This window comes from Oncorhynchus tshawytscha, linkage group LG03, assembly GCF_018296145.1.
Source record: "Oncorhynchus tshawytscha isolate Ot180627B linkage group LG03, Otsh_v2.0, whole genome shotgun sequence".
Classification (NCBI taxonomy): Eukaryota; Metazoa; Chordata; class Actinopteri; order Salmoniformes; family Salmonidae; genus Oncorhynchus; species Oncorhynchus tshawytscha.
In genome coordinates, this window is record NC_056431.1 from 50281340 (window position 1) to 50300759 (window position 19420).

The window sequence follows — 19420 nt, forward strand, 5'->3', positions numbered from 1 at the left end:
GAATGCCAGGCGAAGGCAGTCTTGGCTCTCAAGAGAAGACAGGCTATGTACACACTGCCCACAAAATGAGGTGGAAACTGAGCTGCACTTCCTAACCTCCTGCCAAATGTATGACCATATTAGAGACACATATTTCCCTCAGGTTACCCAGACCCACAAAGAATTTGAAATCCAACCTAATTTTGATAAACTCCCATATCTACTGGGTGAAATATTACAGTGTGCAATCACAGCAGCAAGATTTGTGACCTGTTGCCACAAGAAAAGGGTAACCAGTGAAGAACAAACACCATTGTAAATCTATATTTATGTTTATTTATTTTCCGTTTGTAATTTAACTATTTGCACAAGACTGTATATAGACATAATATGACATTTGAAATGTCTTTATTATTTTGGAACTTTTGTAAGTGTAATGTTTACTGTTAATCTTTTATTGTTTATTGTTTTTGTTTATTATCTATTTCACTTTCTTTGGCAATGTAAACATGTGTTTCCCATGCCAATAAAACCCCATCAATTGAAATTGAGAGACAAAGAGCGATAGAGAGAGAGAAACAGTGGGAGAGAGAGACACAGAGAGAGAGAAACAGCGAGAGAGTTAAAGGTGGGATACCCCTGTGTCTGAATCGAAGCCCAGCAAGTTCAGCAGCCGATGTCAAACAAACACAATGTTTGCCGGATCAGGTGTGGCCAATTAGTGGGTGCGGCCAACACACCTGAACACACTTAACAAGATTGAGGATATAGAGAGTCTGTTGATGCTGGGAATGGAATGTATATGTTTGTAAATAACATTATTAGAATGTTCTTTGAATGTTACTAATGTTTTCTTGTGGTTTTTACTAAGAAAAAAAAAGTATGTTCTGAGAACATGACTTTAAATAGAACCACGAGGAAACATTATGCTGATGTACTGAAATTCCTACAGAAGAACGTTATTTCTTAACATTCTCTGAACTATTTGAGAACATTCCCAATGTCAAACCAGTTGGATGATGTTCCTATAGCATTTGTCAAAAATTGTTTTAAATGTAACCATGTTTGAACTTTTAGGAAACGTTCTGTTAATGTAATGAAATACCAAGAAAATAATGTTCCTTAAATATGAGAATGTTCCAAAGCCAAGCAACTTTCCTGCACCATTCCCAGAAAGTTGTGGGAAGGTATGAAAAATAATCCTTGGACAACCACTCTATCACCAACTCTAAGAAACATTTGGTTCTCAGAACATTATGTGCTAGCTGGGATGTCTACACAGAGTTTGGAAGGGCAAGGCAGAAACAAGAGGCATTATAATAATCCAGATTACTTTGATCCAAGACTGACTCGCAGGCCAGGCAGCGGAAGACACAGAGAACATGAAGGAATCGATTATTCCTTAATATCCTTTCGTTGTCCCAGTCCACACACACACACACACACACACACACACACACACACACACACACACACACACACACACAGGGTGAGAGCGTATCTGTATTCTTTCCCAGGGCAACAAGTTGAAATCCTCCCTTAATAGATACATCTGTCTGTTTGCTGAAGCATTTTAGTGTGAGTGGCTTTTCCCAAGGGCAGAGTGTGTGTAGTGGATCATAGTGTATTTCAGACAGCCCAGTCAGTCCAATTGGTAAGGTCACAATATTGGACATGTTGCATATTTATCTTCTTCTGTTGTGGATGTTTCTAGGCACCTGGTACTATGGTTACTAGTGAAATGGCAGACAGAGACACAGTGTGACCAGTGTAGCCAGCTAGTGTAACTTTCTGGTCATCTAGTGCCTGATCATGTGAATGACTGACTTTTGTTCTATTTTTCCTTCTACAGTGAGAGAGTGACAGGAAGGTTAAGGTGTAGTACCTCTGAACAGAACACTACCTTTGCACAGACCTCAGCTAGCACATTTGGTTCTTTGTAAGTTGTGGGAATGTACATTTTTTGTTTCCCATTGGAACAAAGCCATCATTTCCTGACCGGTAAAACGTAAAAGTTTGTTAAACATTCTGAGAACGGAAGTGAACATTTCACCTGTCCTGGGCACGTTCATTTTTATGTTGCAGGGAGGTTCTGAGAACGTTTTACTAGGGTTCACTGAACGTTTTCCTGGGAGGTTTAATTAATGTTCTGAGAATGGAAATGATGGGTTATTTGAAGGTAATTAAATAATGTTTCGAGAACATTCTCTAAATGTTGTGAATGTTTTGAACAAAATGTAAAGGTTCCAAAGAGACTTTTAATAACAATAGTAGCTTATTTTGGGTTAACTATGTTGAACTCCAAGCACAGATAGGATGCATGAAAATGAATTTAATTAATTTATGCAAACACATTTATTTTTTATTGTGTCATGGCATCAGTGAGATTTCAAACAGACCCAATTTCAAAAGGGGAGCCAATTAGTGGGCACCGCCAACACACCTGAACAAGATAGAAGATAGAGTTTTGTTGATGCTGAGAACAGAATGTACTGTAGGTTTTAATTAAGAGTCAATTGGAGAATCCCCATCAAAATCTGTCAGTTTAAGCTAGAGATATCTGTTTTTTGCATGGGCTGTGTCTCAATCCACCACATCTGCCTATGTCGGCCTTCTGCATTGACGGTAGAAGGTGGCTGAGCTACAGCGGAGTTTGTCAGACCATGAGACATCCCGAAAATCGGTGTTCTCAAGAAAACGTCTGTAGCATCCGAACGGTTTGGCCTACAAACTAATATGACCACTCAATTTCAACATTGCAAATAAAAACATTTCAACTTGGTGGAAAAGGAAGACCTACATACTGCTTTATGTATTCGTGTAGAGGGATTATAAGACTCTAGCATTAGATCAACTGGGTTAGGGCGGCTTTTATGAGCACTGGAGTAAATGGTGAGTGAATGGTAACCACATGTCTCTTCACTATAGCAGATAGCACATCTGGTTCCTTGGAAGTTGTGGGAACGTACATTTTTGGTTTCCCATTGGTTCTAGGAATGAAACCTGACCGGTAAAACAGAAACATTTTTAAACGTTCTGAGAACGGAAGTGATCATTTCTCCTGTTCTGGGAACATTCATCTTTAGGTTGCAGGGAGGTTCTGGGAACACCTTACTATGTTTCCCTGAAATGGTTCCCTATGGAAAGATGAGATTCTCACAAACACGACGGTGTTCTCCGTTTTGCTCTACAACCTCCACAAGTGTCAAGGAACTAGTCTGAAGGTAACCCGGTTCCGGTTTTAAAAAGTATGGAGGAAGTTTTGTGCAAACAAAAAAATGGGTTGAATATGTGTCCAAAAAACATATTTCCTGAGCTTTCTTATCTCCTACCACGAGGAACCATGAGGAACCCCTGTAGAAAACATTATGCTGAAGTACTGAAATTCCTGCAGAAGAATGTTGCTTCTTAACGTTCTCTGAACGTTCTCAGAATATTACTTTAAAACAGAACCACGACGAAACCTGTAGGAGAAGTTATACTCTAGTACTGAAATTCACACAGACATTTGTTGTTTCTTAACGTTCTCAGGAACAATTTGGGAACATTACTTACTGCAAAATAGGGGAGGGTTGTCAAATTTTTTAGGGGGAGGGTTGTGTGATTTTTTTATTGTGAATAGGGGCGGGCAATGCATTTTTTCCCTGGTTTACATTTGTTCTTTTGCAGGTTTTACTACAGAATTTCTTCCATCCTAGCCAAATGTCCTCATCTGCTTGCATGCACCTCCCCTATATGTTTTGGTTCTTCCCTTATGCACTACGCTTTTCCGCCCGCTGACTTTTACTATGTCACAGGTCAATTTAGTCTATCAGCCTGTCTATCCTGCCCTCTATCCACCATTCATAGTGACAATAGGGGTAGGTGGTTTGTTTGTCCAGAACTGAAATAGGCTAACTAGCAATCATACCACACATGAAATCATTCAAAGCTGCATACATTTTAAATATGAATCCACAAGAACAAATAGGAATAGCTGATATAGGCAGCAGAGAGGCCAGGTGCAGCATTGCGCATGAAAGAACAGTGAAGACAAAAAGCTCCCATAATTATCTTGTTAGGGGCAATACAATTAGCCTACCTAGACTAGTCTACAACACCACAATGCAATGAATAACTGTATTACTGTTCTCAAGTGAGTACTCTAGGCTGCAGTGAAAATGGCATTTGAATAACAGCGCAAAAGCCCTGTTAACTGAATGTTTCATTTGTATCAGTTGTGGGTCTACTCTCGACAGATTATACGTCTAGAAAGGTACAGTACCAGGCCAGTCTGGCTGTATTTTTACTTCTGATACTAAGATGCTCTGTCTGTTGCAGATCATCATTCTCCCAAGTCGTCCTATAATAACCTGGCAGGCCCCGTTTTTCAGGAAAGCTTAAGGTGCGCTCTGCCTCCTCTCCAATCCAAGCAGCTTTTCCACACACCTAGAAACTAACGCTTCAATATAGCCTAACTTTTCAAATGTTTTACCTTTTATATGTGGTGTAAACACAACCAGTCACAATGTTTTAATCTGATTAGGCTACTTCAAATGCCTCCTGTAAGCATGTGCACGTTCATCCAAAAATATAATTCCAGCATCATCAACATGGCCTGACATGAACCAGGTTTCCATCCAACCTTTTTATGCGAGTACTTTGGATAAAAAATGTCACGACATCTTGGGAAAGCATGCAGTTTATTAAGAAACACATGAAATATATTATGATGAACTTCACAGGGTGGTGAAAGTGCATGGTGATGAGCTTGATGCTCCTTTCCATAAATATTGAGGGTCTTATTCTGGTGACATGATGATCGGTGCTTGGCTGCCGATTGACAAATGAAATGATCTTGCACGTTTATCCATAATAATCACATTAAATAGTAGGCTATACCTGCACTGTATCTGCCAGCTGTTGGCTAGCGCGCACGTGCCAATAGCAGAGAGGTCACATTCGCTATACTTAGGCCTGCAGTTTAAAATGCGATGGAAACCCATTTAATTTGTATTTTTTATTCGGAAAATGGGAATTTAACTATAAAAAATTAAAAATGATGCACTACGTATTTACTCATAGAGTTGTATCCGCAACAAGTCAATTGGATGGAAACAACTGATGGGAAAATGCGCGTATTGTTTTTATGCAGATTTTAGAATATTCGCATGGAAATCTGGCGCCAATTGGATGGAAACTTATAGACACCGTAAAGACATTGGCAAGTGTTCTAGTCCAGTGTCACTTTGATTAGTCCTGCACATCATGGTTCACCAGCAGCCCTAAACATCTAAAGAATAAGCTACAGACCAGCCAAAACAAGAATTGTAAACTCCCCTCTCATACTCATCTGGAGGTCGAGCATTTTTTTGTCTGTTTTTTTGCCTAGCATTTTTTTGTCGAATGTATCTGTATGTCTGTCATTGCATATGTATTTATGTAAAAATAGGGACCACAATGGAAGTAAATACCAGATTTTATTGTGCAATCCCGGGTAACTTTTTTATAAATTTTTTATTTTAATTTTTTAATGTTACCCCTTTTTCTCCCCAATTTCATGGTATCCAATTGTTTTAGTAGCTACTATCTTGTGTCATCGCTACAACTCCCGTACGGGCTCGGGAGAGACGAAAGTTGAAAGTCATGCGTCCTCCGATACACAACCCAACCAAGCCGCACTGCTTCTTAACACAGCACGCATCCAACCCGCAAGCCGCACCAATGTGTCGGAGGAAACACCGTGCACCTGGCAACCTTGGTTAGCGTGCACTGCGCCCGGCCCACCACAGGTGTCGCTGGTGCACGATGAGACAAGGACATCCCTACCGGCCAAGCCCTCCCTAACCCGGACGACGCTAGGCCAATTGTGCGTCGCCCCACGGACCTCCCGGTCACGGCCGGTTAAGACAGAGCCTGGATGCGAACCGGTAACTTTTAAAAATCTTTGTACTGTGTGTATATACATAAATATTTTGTTTTTTTTACTGACAAATAAAACCAATCAATCAATCCAAACTGTGCAGCGGCCATTTGATGAATGGAATGAGACATCTATTACAAAACACACAAAAAATCCAATGACATTCGGAGATTGTCAAGCCAGGCCTTCAATACTGGGTAAACCCACAAGGTAAGGAGGAATGTATTTTCTGTTTGTCCAGATTGACAGAATCTATGTATTGTGGTGTTGAAAATGCAAACCATGATATTGAAGTGTTTATTGGTTGTGAGGTGCATTGGAACAGAAACCTGTTGGTGGAAAATGTGTTGCATATATTTGATATAATTATACTTCTGTCATCAAAATGTTGAAAAACACATGTCCCCCTGATCATTGTCTGCAGACGGTGCCAAAAGTCGTTGCCAAAAGTTTTGAGAATGACACAAATATTAATTTCCACAAAGTTTGCTGCTTCAGTGTCTTTAGATATGTTTTGTCAGATGTTACTATGGAATACGAAAGTATAATTACAAGCATTTCATAAGTGTCAAAGGCTTTTATTGACAATTACATGAAGTTGATGCAAAGAGTCAATATTTGCAGTGTTGACCCTTCTTTTTCAAGACCTCTGCAATCCGCCCTGGCATGCTGTCAATTAACTTCTGGGCCACATCCTGACTGATGGCAACCCATTCTTGCATAATCAATTCTTGGAGTTTGTCAGAATTTGTGGGGTTTTGTTTGTCTACCCGCCTCTTGAGGATTGACCACAAGTTCTCAATAGGATTAAGGTCTGGGGAGTTTCCTGGACATGGACCCAAAATATCGATGTTTTGTTCCCCCCAGCCAATTAGTTATCACTTTTGCCTTATGGCAAGGTTCTCCATCATGCTGGAAAAGGCATTGGTCGTCACCAAACTGTTCCTGGATGGTTGGGAGAAGTTGCTCTCGGAGGATGTGTTGGTACCATTCTTTATTCATGGCTGTGTTCTTAGGCAAAATGATGAGTGAGCCCACTCCCTTGGCTGAGAAGCAACCCCACACATGAATGGTCTGAGGATGCTTTACTGTTGGCATGACACAGGACTGATGGTAGCGCTCACCTTGTCTTCTCCGGACAAGCTTTTTTCCGGATGCCCCAAACAATCGGAAAGGGGATTCATCAGAGAAAATGACTCTACCCCAGTCCTCAGCAGTCCAATCCCTGTAACTTTGGCAGAATATCAGTCTGTCCCTGATGTTTTTCCTGGAGAGAAGCGGCTTCTTTGCTGCCCTTCTTGACACCAAGCCATCCTCCAAGTCTTTCTTGGGCGCTCTGAAGCCTTCTTCTCCTTGAAGTTCTTGATGATCCGATAAATGGTTGATTTAGGTGTAATCTTACTGGCAGAAATATCCTTGTCTGTGAAGCCCTTTTTGTGCAAAGCAATGATGACGGCACATGATTCCAAGCACCAACCTCCTATTGAAGCTTCCAGTCTGTTATTCGAACTCAATCAGCATGACAGAGTGATCTCCAGCCTTGTCCTTGTCAACACTCACACCTGTGTTAACGAGAGAATCACTGACATGATGTCAGCTGGTCCTTTTGTTTTTGGGGGATTCAGTTCATTTGCATGGCAAAGATTAACTTTGCAATTCATCCAATCACTCTTCATAACATTCTGGAGTATATGCAAATTGCCATCATACAAACTGAGGCAGCAGACTTTGTGAAAATTACTATGTGTCATTCTGAAAACTTTTGGCCACGACTGCAGTGTAAAGAAACATTTGAAACAAATTGTTATTTGTGGTCGTAAACATTATTTTGAGTTAATTCTATGTGCAATTTATTTTACAAGGAGAGGGTCATGTGAAAATATTTGAAATGTTGGGGAGGGGGGTGCATGTTTTGGGGGTGACACCTTGAGTAACCTGGTTTCCCTAAACAACCAAGTCCAGTTGATTAGCCAGGTTCCTATCAGAATTCCCCATCCTTCCTTCCCTCCCTCCCTCCCTCCCTCTGTTCCCTTCCCTCCACACCTGTCACTGACATCCCTCTCATCCTCTCCTCTCCTCTCCCCATCTGTCCATCACTCGTGACACTTCCTGTCAATAGGACAGAGAGAGGTCTCTGTTGGCACAATCAACACATCAGTGCCTCTCAGCTGGGAGGTAAACACACACAGACAAACTGGAGTATGGAGCCTCCCTATAAGGAAGACACACTAACATAACATAAATTCAAAAATGTAGCAAGGTTACTCCACTATAATTCCACTATGGATAAAGTGTGCGTAATGGCACGGATTAGGCACAGGTTTGCCATGTGAATACGAATGTGTGATGCGCTGTGTGGACCTGAATTGAGATTACCAGGCGCATGGCATGGAATGCGCGGTGTTGTTTGGAGTAGGTGTTGTTCAGAGTAGGTGCGGGCGGCGTCACAGATTGAACCATGTGTAACCTATATTCTTTGGCGCATAGTAGGAAATATTTCGTGCATAAACACAGTTAAAATCACAACGATACCATATGGTAGTAGTAGTAGTTATTTTGAGTGCGTACTGAGTGAGTAAATTATGCTGTGCATGACTGAAGTGAGTGACACCTGCTGTTGCCTACATTGTATATCCAAAGAGACCAATAGACCTAGGCTACGTAATTTCAGTTTCACAACACTATTATAGCCCATCGCACCCTGCACGTTTCTCTCCTTGAAAAATAGATAACTTTCTTATAAGTCCTCAACAACAATTGTCATCCAGTGTGAGGTACTACGTCTGAGAACCAAATTGAGACCACCTCTGAAGAGTAGCGTACATGGCATTTGTCTGATGCTTGTTCGCACGCTAATGTAATCACAACCCTCTGTAGCTTATCCCACTTCTATTAAATATTGACAGTCCTTTATCCGGCGGCTCCATGTCGAGTGTCTGTTGCAGAGATATTAGAAGTAGATGAATAGACATTATGAATATTGCAATGGGAGGCTCCAGTGCGTCTATTAGGCCTAGCCTATGGGTTTTCAATATACAGCCTGGGTATTTCGTTTCCTTTGGGTGAACTATAGTTAACTATTGGCTAAGGGAAAGGCAGGCGCTTGTGTTTGACAGGTCTGCTAACCGAAATCGGTCAGATAGATGTGCCAGTGTCATTACATGTAGCCTCAACAATCCCCTCAATAAACTAATCTCTTACCTTGATGATGCTGCTCCTGCGGGGGGCCGCCCTCACTGCCTCCAGGACGATGGTATCGTTGTCCTGGCCGGGGAGGATGACTCCGCTCCGCCTCCCCGTCCTGGACGCTCTCGGCGGGATGATCTCAGGAGCTCCATCATCGCACAGACCGTCCCCATAATGCTCTTGCTCCGACATCTTCTCAACAGAAGCCCAAGTTCAAGTTTCAGGTTAGGAAATCACAAAATGTTACGTATTGCCTCGGAGTAAGTCTGCGTTGGTCGTTGTTTTTTTATGGGTGCCATTTATTTACAGAAGTGCCCGGGTATTGAGGGGTCTGCTGCGCCTTTCCAAAAACATTCAATCACGGAACCGGACTCCAGCTCATCTGGCTGGCCTCGGGCGATTCCGTTAGTCCGTTAGAGCGTCCCCGGTCCGGCAGTCGGGTAGGTGAATTACTTAAATGTCCTTAATTATGCCGAAAGTCCATCACATCCAGTCTCATGTTCGCTCTCCAGTGTCCACAAAGTCGACCTGACTTGTATATCCTACTATCTGGTATAGAATCAAAGGATTGAGTGGGGAACACCCACTATAGACAATCGGAAATGTGCCCTGTTGGGAAATCAAAACACCACTGACACACGCAGACTTAAATGTAAATTGGTTTTGATAACGGGTTTACCCAAAATACTATGCATTCCTGAGGGACGTGTTTTTCGCGCAACAAGTCCGATCAGTTTCACAGATTGGCAGCATCAGCCCTACCTCTCCATGAAAGAAAGCGCTGTCCTGGATGCTTCCAACAAAGCTTTCTCACACACAATGATAGGTGAACATTGGGAAGAGGAAACTTCGCAATAAAAATCGTTAAAAACAACTAACCTATTTAGGTGTAGGTTACCCAAAGTAGCTTACTCAGTCTGCCTTACCATCACCGACACAGTTACCAAAGTGCAAGGCAGTAAACTTTACGCTGTGATATATGGTGTTCTGTTAGGGAGAACAATACTTATTTATATTACATAGTTCCGTACATTGACTGAGATCTCAAAGCACCGTAAACTGCTAATCGCTTATAGTCAGTCTGCAACAGCCGACGTTGACGAGAATGAGGAACACAACTGACAGTTACAACGCCTCTACTCCTCCCCACCTCTCTGCCCCTGCCCTACCTCCTATCCTAGAAATCATGATTGACGCGTCCTGCGACCAATACACACAGGTATTTGGCACTCGTAGCGAAAAAGGGCACGCAGTTAACTTACCCAAACTCGTGGATGGGTGGAGTCAGAATTCGCGGGCTCTGGAATGCCTCACGTGTTGGAAACGTTCCAGATGTTCTTGTGGCGAGGAGAGGGCTAGGAACAGCAGAACATAGGAACAGCAAGGGGGATCTCACTCGAGCAGGATTCCTCAACTGGCGGCCTGCAGGCTGAATTTGGCCCACGGGTGATTCTATTTATTTATTGTTGGACACAAATGACTGTAAAAACACCCGCAAATCAGCTCCAAGTGATTTTCGTTTTGGAAATCTTTTCAAAGTATTCCCACATATAATAGAGATATAGGCATATACAAATTTAACCCATAAAGAGACTAAGCCCTGTCTAAGCGGGGGTCTACTAAGCTACACTACATGACCAAAAGTATGTGGACGCTTGTTGAACATCACACTCCAAAATCAGGGACATTAATATGAAGTTGGTCTCCCCTTTGCTGCTATAACAGCCTCCACTCTTCTGGGAAGACTTTTCACTAGATGTTGGAACATTGCTGCGGGGACTTGCTTCCATTCAGCCACAAAAGCATTAGTGAGGTCGGGCAATGATTTTGGGCGATTAGGCCTAGGCTCGCAGTCGGTGTTCCAATTCATTTTAAAGGTGTTTGATGGAGTTGAGGTCAGGGCTCTGTGTAGGCCAGTCAAGTTCTTCCACAACGATCTCAACAAACCATTTCTGAATGGACCTCGCTTTGTGCATGGGGGCATTGTCATGATGAAACAGGAAGGGGCTTACCCAAACTGTTGCCACAAAGTTGGAAGCACAGAATTGTCTAGAATGTCATTGTATGCTGTAGAGTTAAGATTTCCCTTCACTGGAACTAAGGCCTGAACCATAGCCTGAACCATGAAAAACAGCCCCAGACCATTATTCCTCCTCCCCCAAACCTTACAGTCGGCACTATGCATTTGGGGCATCCGTTCTGCTGGCATCCTCCAAACCCAGATTCGTCTGTCGGGCTGCCAGATGGTGAAGCATGACTCCAGAGAACGCTTTTCCACTGCTCCAGAGTCCAATGGTGGCAAACTTAACACCACTCCAGCAGACGCTTGGCATTGCACATGGTGATCTTAGGCTTGTGTGGGGCTGCTCGGCCATGGAAACCCGTTTCATGAAGCTCCCGACGAACAGTTATTGTGCTGATGTTGCTTCCAGGGGCAGTTTGGAACTCGGTAGTGAATGTTACAACCGAGGACAGACGCTTTAGCAATTGGCAGTCCCGTTCTGTGTGGCCTACCACTTCGTGTCTGAGCGAGCTCTTGTTGCTCCTAGACATTTGGTTTTATACAGTATCAGTTAAAAGTTTGGACACACCTACTCATTCATGGGTTTTTCTTCATTTGTTCTATTTTCTACATTCTAGAATAATAGTGAAGACATCAAAACTATGAAATAACATATATGGAATCATGTAGTAACCAAAAAAGTGTTAAACAAATCTAAATATATTTGATATTTTAGATTCTTCAAATAGCCACCCTTTGCCTTGATGACAGCTTTGCACACTCTTGGCATTCTGTCTTCCCTGTAACGCACAGCGTTGAGATTGCCTGCAATGACAACAAGCTCAGTCTGATGATGCTGTGACACACTGCCCCAGACCATGACGGACCCTCTATCTCCAAATCGATCCCGCTCCAGAGTACAGGCCTCGGTGTAATGCTAATTCCTTCGACGATAAACGCGAATCCGACCATCACCCCTGGTGAGACAAAACCGTGACTTGTCAGTGAAGAGCACTTTTTGCCAGTCCTGTCTGGTCCAGCGACGGTGGATTTGTGCCCATAGGCAACGTTGTTGCCGGTGATGTCTGGGGAAGACCTGCCTTACAACTAGCCTACAAGCCCTCAGTCCAGCCTCTCTCAGCCTACTGCAGACAGTCTGAGCACTGATGGAGGGATTGTGCGTTCCTGGTGTAACTCAGGCAGTTGTTGTTGCCATCCTGTACCTGTCCCGCAGGTGTGCTGTTTGGATGTACCGATCCTGTGCAGGTGTTGTTACACGCGGTCTGCCACTGTGAGGATGATCAGCTGTCCGTCCTGTCTCCCTGTAGCGCTGTCTTAGGCGTCTCACAGTATGGACATTGCAATATATTGCCCTGGCCACATTTGCAGTCCTCATGCCTTCTTGCAGCATGCCTAAGTTACGTTCACACAGATGAGCAGGGACCCTGGGCATCTTTCTTTTGCTGTTTGTCAGAGTCAGTAAAATGGCCTCTTTAGTGTCCTAAGTTTTCATAACTGTGACCTTAATTGCCTACAGTCTGTAAGCTGTTAGTGTCTTAACGACCGTTCCACAGGTGCATGTTCATGAATTGTTTTTGGTTCATTGAACAAGCATGGGAAACAGTGTTAAAAACCCTTTACAATGAAGATCTGTGAAGTTATTTGGATTTTTCCAAATTATATTTGAAAGACAGGGTCCTGAAAAAGGGACGATTCTTTTTTTGCTGAGTTTATATGTATCTATTTTTACGTGTATTTAACCCCTTATTTTTGGCACTAAACAGTCTCCATATATACTTCCATACATTTTTTCAACTGGTACCGGGGACCTTCAGATGAGTCTTGTGAGGTCTGTGGGCATCCTAGAGCAAACAGACATTTTCGTGAGTCTCACCTTTGCACCAAGGGGTCATATTAGTTGGCAGATTGGCTGTACCAACTTCAGACTAGTCCCTAGACGCTTGTGGGGATCGTGGAGCAAAATGGAGAACACCATCGTGTTTGTGAGAGTCTCATTGTTCCATAGAGGGGTCATAATAGTTTGGCCGCTACAGACAATTTTGTATGAAGACTGATCTTCGGGCTGTCTCAGTCTGACAAACATCGCTTTAGCTCTGTCACCTTTCACAGCAGATGCGGAAGGTTTGAGATGCATCCAATGCAAAAAAAAACAGATATCTCGATCTTAAACTGACAGATTTTTATGGGGATTTTTAAATTATGCTAATTAGATTTCCACAGTGGCACGGACACCGACCTTAAGGGGTGACCTAATGTTTCCAATTGTTATGTTTTAGTCAATTGTTATTTCTGTTTGTGCTTCTTGCTGTCAATTTGCGTTTATGTTCCGTCCCCCTGACCATCCATCTGCTCAAGAAAAATAATCATCCCGCGGCTGAATCTAATTGACGATCCCTGCACTAGATGGACACATCAAACTTTCTAGCATCCTGGCAATCTTGGAACAGATGACCTCAAGGTGCAGCAACAGAATAAAGTGACAGTTTGGCGCAGGGAAACCAGTTTAGTTCCCTTTGGTATGAAGTTCATTGCCAGGACCAGTGCATTTAGATGTTTAGCTTGTTAGAAGTATTCTTATGATAGCGAATAACAATCATCCCCTGAAAATTGGCAGGCTGTGTAGACCTATTGTTGAAATGATGCCAGTTATTAATGATAACAGCAAGTGTGTAAAAGCAATCCAAGAGCTTTTTAAAGTTTGATTGGCAATCTCTAATTTAGTGGAGCCTTATCACTGTAATTAAAAAGATGTATCCTATATCCTTCCTCTAAGCCTCCCAAACTCAACTCTGTACCTCAAAGCCAGTTCCACTGTGTTTCTTTCATTGTTGCCCTCTAATCTGGAACTGATTTAGACCTGGGACACCAGGTGGGTGCAATTAATTATCAGGTACAACAGAAAACCAGCAGCCTCCGGACCTCGTAGAGTAAAAGTTAAATAACCCTGCTCTTAACTATGCAATTAGTAATGTAATTAAAACATTGTTAATTGTGTTTCATGTCATTTTTCTCCAAAATGATTAAGAGGGTTTGCTTATCGTCCACCAGCCAGCCGCTCACTTATGGCCAAGGGGGATAGTATGTTCCTATCTGACACAATGCTCAATTATGGGCCTCTTGCTTCCCTCTACAGTTTATACAATGCACTGCAAAAACAAATCCAATGAATTAATTGTATAGGCCTATAGGCTACAGTCATTTAGGATATGTCTATTCTTTGTATTTTAAATGGAGAGCAATAATTGAACTGAGCATCATAGATTAAAGAAATAGGCTACAGACCTACGCCTATTGGTCTCTCATTGACACCCATGTGCCAAATTAGTCTTGAGAAATAGTGTCATAACCGCGGGAAGTAGGGGTGCTGAGGGTGCTGCAGCACCCCCTGGTATTTGTTTAGTTTTTTTCACAAAAGTTGTGCACTGGGCCTTTGCTACTCATATATGAGTGGAAGGGCTGTCCCCGTGAAAAAATGTCTGTAGCGGTCTAAGGCACAGTCCCATCTCTCTCTAGCGACTCCTTGTGGCAGGCCGGACGCATGCACGCTGACTTCGATCGCCAGTTGTACGGTGTTTCCTCCAACAGATTGGTGCTGCTGGCTTCTGGGTTAAGCGAGCAGTGTGTCAAGAAGCAGTGTTTCGGAGGACGCACGGCTCTCGACCTTAGCCTCTCCCGAGTCTGTACGGGAGTTGCAACGATGGGACAAGACTATAACTACCAATTCGATATCATGAAAATGGGGAAAACAGTTAAAAAAATAACAATACATCTTGGTCAACTGAGAGTCGTCCTGTTCTTTCAACCAATCGATTGGTCGAAACGTTTTAAAGTCTTTTTCCATATATAGACAGACACACCCTATGTGTTTGAATAAAATAAAAATACATATGCACTGAGCTTGTCTGATGCTTTAAGCACACTGTTTGATTAAATAATTAAGACACACAAATTACTTAAGAAAGAGCCTGATGGTCAGGCTGTGTTAAAAAAAACGACAGTGAGTGCTTATGTGACTGGTGCACATTGTCTCGCTCTCCTCCCTAGGCACCACAGCACAGTAAATGTTTATTGTGCTGTCCGTGCTGAAGCTGCAACATAATTTAAGCCATTTCGCTTCTTACTTGTTTCTGACTGAAAAGTTCTGTTACCGAAATCTGTAGTTTGTTTAGGCAAAACATTCCCTATTCCCTCAACATGAAAAATGTAAGCATCACATGCATGTGACCAATAGGGCCTATAGCCTATCATAAATCACATCAATAAATTGGTTATAACAAACTCCAAACACAGTAACACATGACTGAAAAATGCATGCAGAGGACGTGAAAAATAAACTCGAAACAGGCAAATGTTAACTGTTTTCTCAGGAGGGAACAGGGAAGTCAAATCTGTGGAAGACTTCGTTTTGAAAACTACTGGAGATGTAGAAAAAGGAGGGTATAGGAGCAAGCATTGCGTGAGTATTACAGTGCATTCGGAAAAAAGAGAGACTAAGGAAAAACAGGAGCTGAGACAAAATCCTAGTAGGCTTGAACAAACAAGACGAACTAGCAACAGACAGACAGAGAACACAGGTATAAATACACAGGGGATAATGGGGAAGATGGGCGACACCTGGAGGGGGTGGAGACAAGCACAAAGACAGGTGAAACAGATCAGGGTGTGACACATAACTACCTCATCTATCACTGATATTGTTTTTAATATTATTCTTGTACATACTGTATATTATTTTATTTATATTGACACTATCTATTTCTGATATTGCTACTATGCAAGTAACCATTTTGGCCATTTTGCTACTATCCAAGTAACCGTTTACACCTTCTGTAGAGACAATATGTGGCTGGGGGTTATAACATTTCTTTCACATGACCCATCAATTTAGACAAGTGTGTCTGGATAAGCGTCATTTAATATTTATAAAATATTTTTATCTGGACACTTTCTGTTTACCTGGAAATGTTCCTTTTTGTAGGCTACTACTTTGACCACTTTTAGTCTTAATCTTTACTACACTATTCCCTGTTTAGCACATGACCTCACATGTGAATCCTTAAAGAGATGGGTGGGGCTGGCTTAAGAGGATGTGAACAATGCTGAATGGGTGTAGATGAAGGAGAGCTCTCCAGTAGGTACCAAAATATTCAAAGGCCATTTTCTCAAAAGTGAGTTTACAAGTTTATCAACTTTCAAAGCAGAATTACTTTCCCATTGTTCCTCAAATGCAGTATATGATATACCATTTTGTAGCTCTGAAACTCTACATTTATCCAATGTAAAAAACACAATTGCTAATTTTGCTATATAAGACCGATTTGAGCCAGTCGGTCACATATATTAAAAACAGCTGTGCCGATCGTCGTTGGAATGAGGTGAGGACCAAAGCGCAGCGTGGTAAACTAAACAGTTCTGAAAGGTGACATACACATAACAGAAAATAATCACCCACAACTCAAAGGTGAAACCAGGTTACCTAAGTATGTTTCTCAATCAGGGACAACGATTGACAGTTGCCTCTGATTGAGAACCATACCAGGCCAAACACAGAAATCCATAAATCATAGAAAAAAGAACATAGACAACCCACCCAACTCACGCCCTGAGCATACTAAAACAAAGACATAACAAAAGAACTAAGGTCAGAACGTGACAACAGCTGAATCTGTGAAATTGTTTCCTCCCATATGTTGCTGTTGCATGAGGCTTGGTGCTCACGGAATCAGTAGGACATTAAACAAAAACTCAAACAGGCAACAGAAGCATTCGCTACATTGTTCTCAATCCCAATATGCTGGTTAATTTTGCTATTGTGCACATAGCAACATAGGGAAAGGTGCCAATTCTACGGCGCACTGAAGATTATGTTTCAGAACCGAGGACAGTGACCGTATCCAACATGGGAGAAAGCGCATTTGTTATAAAATAATATTAGATGTATTAGTGTTGCACCATTATTTGTACCAATATAATCATATAAATGACATTTTCTTAGAGTGATGGACTGTGCCATCCCCTTGGCCTTCGCAATGGATTAGTCCACTGAGACAGGTGGGATTCTGACAGGTGTGTCTTATGCACCATGAAAAAAACATAAATAAATTGCGATTGCTCGACTAAAAAAATCTAAAAATCGACCAACAGCCTATCGACCAAACAATCGACCAGTCGATTAAATAGGAGAGCAGGAGTAGTCTTTGTGTCTCGGAACATTTGGTTGTCAATTTACAGAAGGCCCGCATCCTGGAGTCGCCTCTTCACTGTTGACGTTGAGACTGGTGTTTTGAGGGTACTATTTAATGAAGCTGCCAGTTGAGTACTTGTGAGGCGTCTGTTTCTCAAACTAGACACTCTAATGTACTTGTCCTCTTGCTCAGTGGTGCACTGGGGCTCCCACTCCTCTTTCTATTCTGGTTAGAGCCCGTTTGTGCTGTTATTTTCTGGACTGATGAGTTTCAGAAGAAAGTTCTTTGTTTCTGGCAATTTTGAGCCTGTAATCGAACCCACAAATGCTGATGCTCCAGAAACTTAACGAGTCTAAAGGCCAGTTTTATTGCTTCTTTAACCAGGACAACAGTTTCCAGCTGTGCTAACATAATTGTAAAAGGCTTTTCTAATGACCAATTAGCCTTATAAACTTGGATTAGCTAACACAACGTGCCATTGGAACACAGGAGTGATGGTTGCTGATAATGGGCCTCTACGCCTACTTAGATATTCCATACAAATCTGCCATTTCCAGCTACAATAGTCATTTACAACATTAACCATGTCTACCCTGTATTTCTGATCAATTTCATGTTATTTTAATGGACAAAAAATGTGCTTTTCTTTCAAAAACAAGGACATTTTCTAAGTGACCCCAAACCTTTGAATGGTAGTGTAAATGTCTGGAACATTTCAATTTTGGAGAGTCTTATAAAATGGGTTAAAGTCATGTATAGTAACTCTAGGTGTAAAATAGTAAATAGTGGCTACTTCTCAGAAAGTTTTAAACTGTCAAGAGGAGTAAAACAAGTTTGTCCACTATCGACATATCAATTTATTATGGCCATCGAAATGTTAGCTATTAAAATCAGATGCAACAATTATATCATGGGGTTACAAATCCAGGACTTAAAAACAAAGGTGCATTGTCACTGACTTTTCATGTTTTCTTTTAAATTCACAGCCTCTAACCTCTCTGGATTACAACCAAATTACGATAAGTGTACTATATTAAGTATTGGATCACGAAAAATTATAACTTTTACATTACTGTGTAGTTTACCAATAAAATGGTCTGATGGTGATGTGGACATACTCAGTATACTGTACATATCTAGAAAAAAATTGAATGATCTCAAATCAATACATTTTAATAGAAAGTTAGCAGAAATAGATACGATCTTGCTACCATGGAAAGGAAAATACCTCTATTTGTGGAAAAATCACCCTGATTAACTCTGTAGTCATATCCCAGTTTACCTATTTACTTATGCTCTTGCCTACACCTAGCAACCTGTTTTTTAAATTATATGAGAAAAAAATATTCAATTTTATTTGGAACGGCAAGCCAGACAAAATGAAACGGGCCTATTTATATAATGAATATAAATTCGGAGGGCAGAAATTCTTAAAATTGAAGGCATTAGACATTTCACTAAAGGCTTCAGTCATATAAAAGTTATACTTAAATCCGAACTGGTTCTCTATCAAATTAGTAATAATGTCTCACCCAATGTTCAAGATAGCCCTTTTGCCCTTTATTCAGATTACAACCTCACACTTTCAGTTATTTGAAAAGGAAATCATCTCCCAAATATCGCTATTTTTAAACAAGCCATAGAAAGTTGGTTGCAATTTCAATTTAATCCACCAGAAAAAAAACTGAACAAATAATAGAGCAAATATTTTGGTTAAACTCAAAAATACTAATAGATAAAAACAAACTTTTGATACTTTTTGAAAAAAAAAGGTAGAATCTTTCTAAATTATATCATAAATATGACTGGTGGAGTTACAGTATGTCACACATGCAGCTAACAAAAACATATGGAAATGTCTGTTCTACCCAAAATTACAACCAACTAATTGCAGCATTACCGCAAAAATGGAAGAGGAAAGTGGAATCAGGAAAGAGTAAACTGCATTAACAACCATAATTGGATAAAGAAAATTGTGATGAATAAAAAAGTATACCAGTTTCATTTAAGGACCAAAAAATGTACAGCTGTGCCATATAGATTTCAAAATAGTTGGGATTTTCAACCTACCGATTCCATGGAACGTGGTTTATGAACTGATACGCATAATGACACCTGATTCAAAACGTAACATTTTTCAATTTA

General features: G+C 41.3%; 1 protein-coding gene across 1 annotated transcript in view; it reads right to left on the reverse strand.

Moving 5' to 3' along the window:
• The window catches only part of LOC112238111 (inactive phospholipase C-like protein 1), a 136428-nt gene extending 127169 nt beyond the window's left edge, over window positions 1-9259 (reverse strand). The window contains exon 1 of the mRNA XM_042319015.1: window positions 9083-9259. Coding sequence (XP_042174949.1) covers window positions 9083-9259 — 177 coding nt within the window. The remainder of the gene's footprint in view (window positions 1-9082) is intronic.
• Between the last annotated feature and the right edge of the window lie 10161 nt (window positions 9260-19420).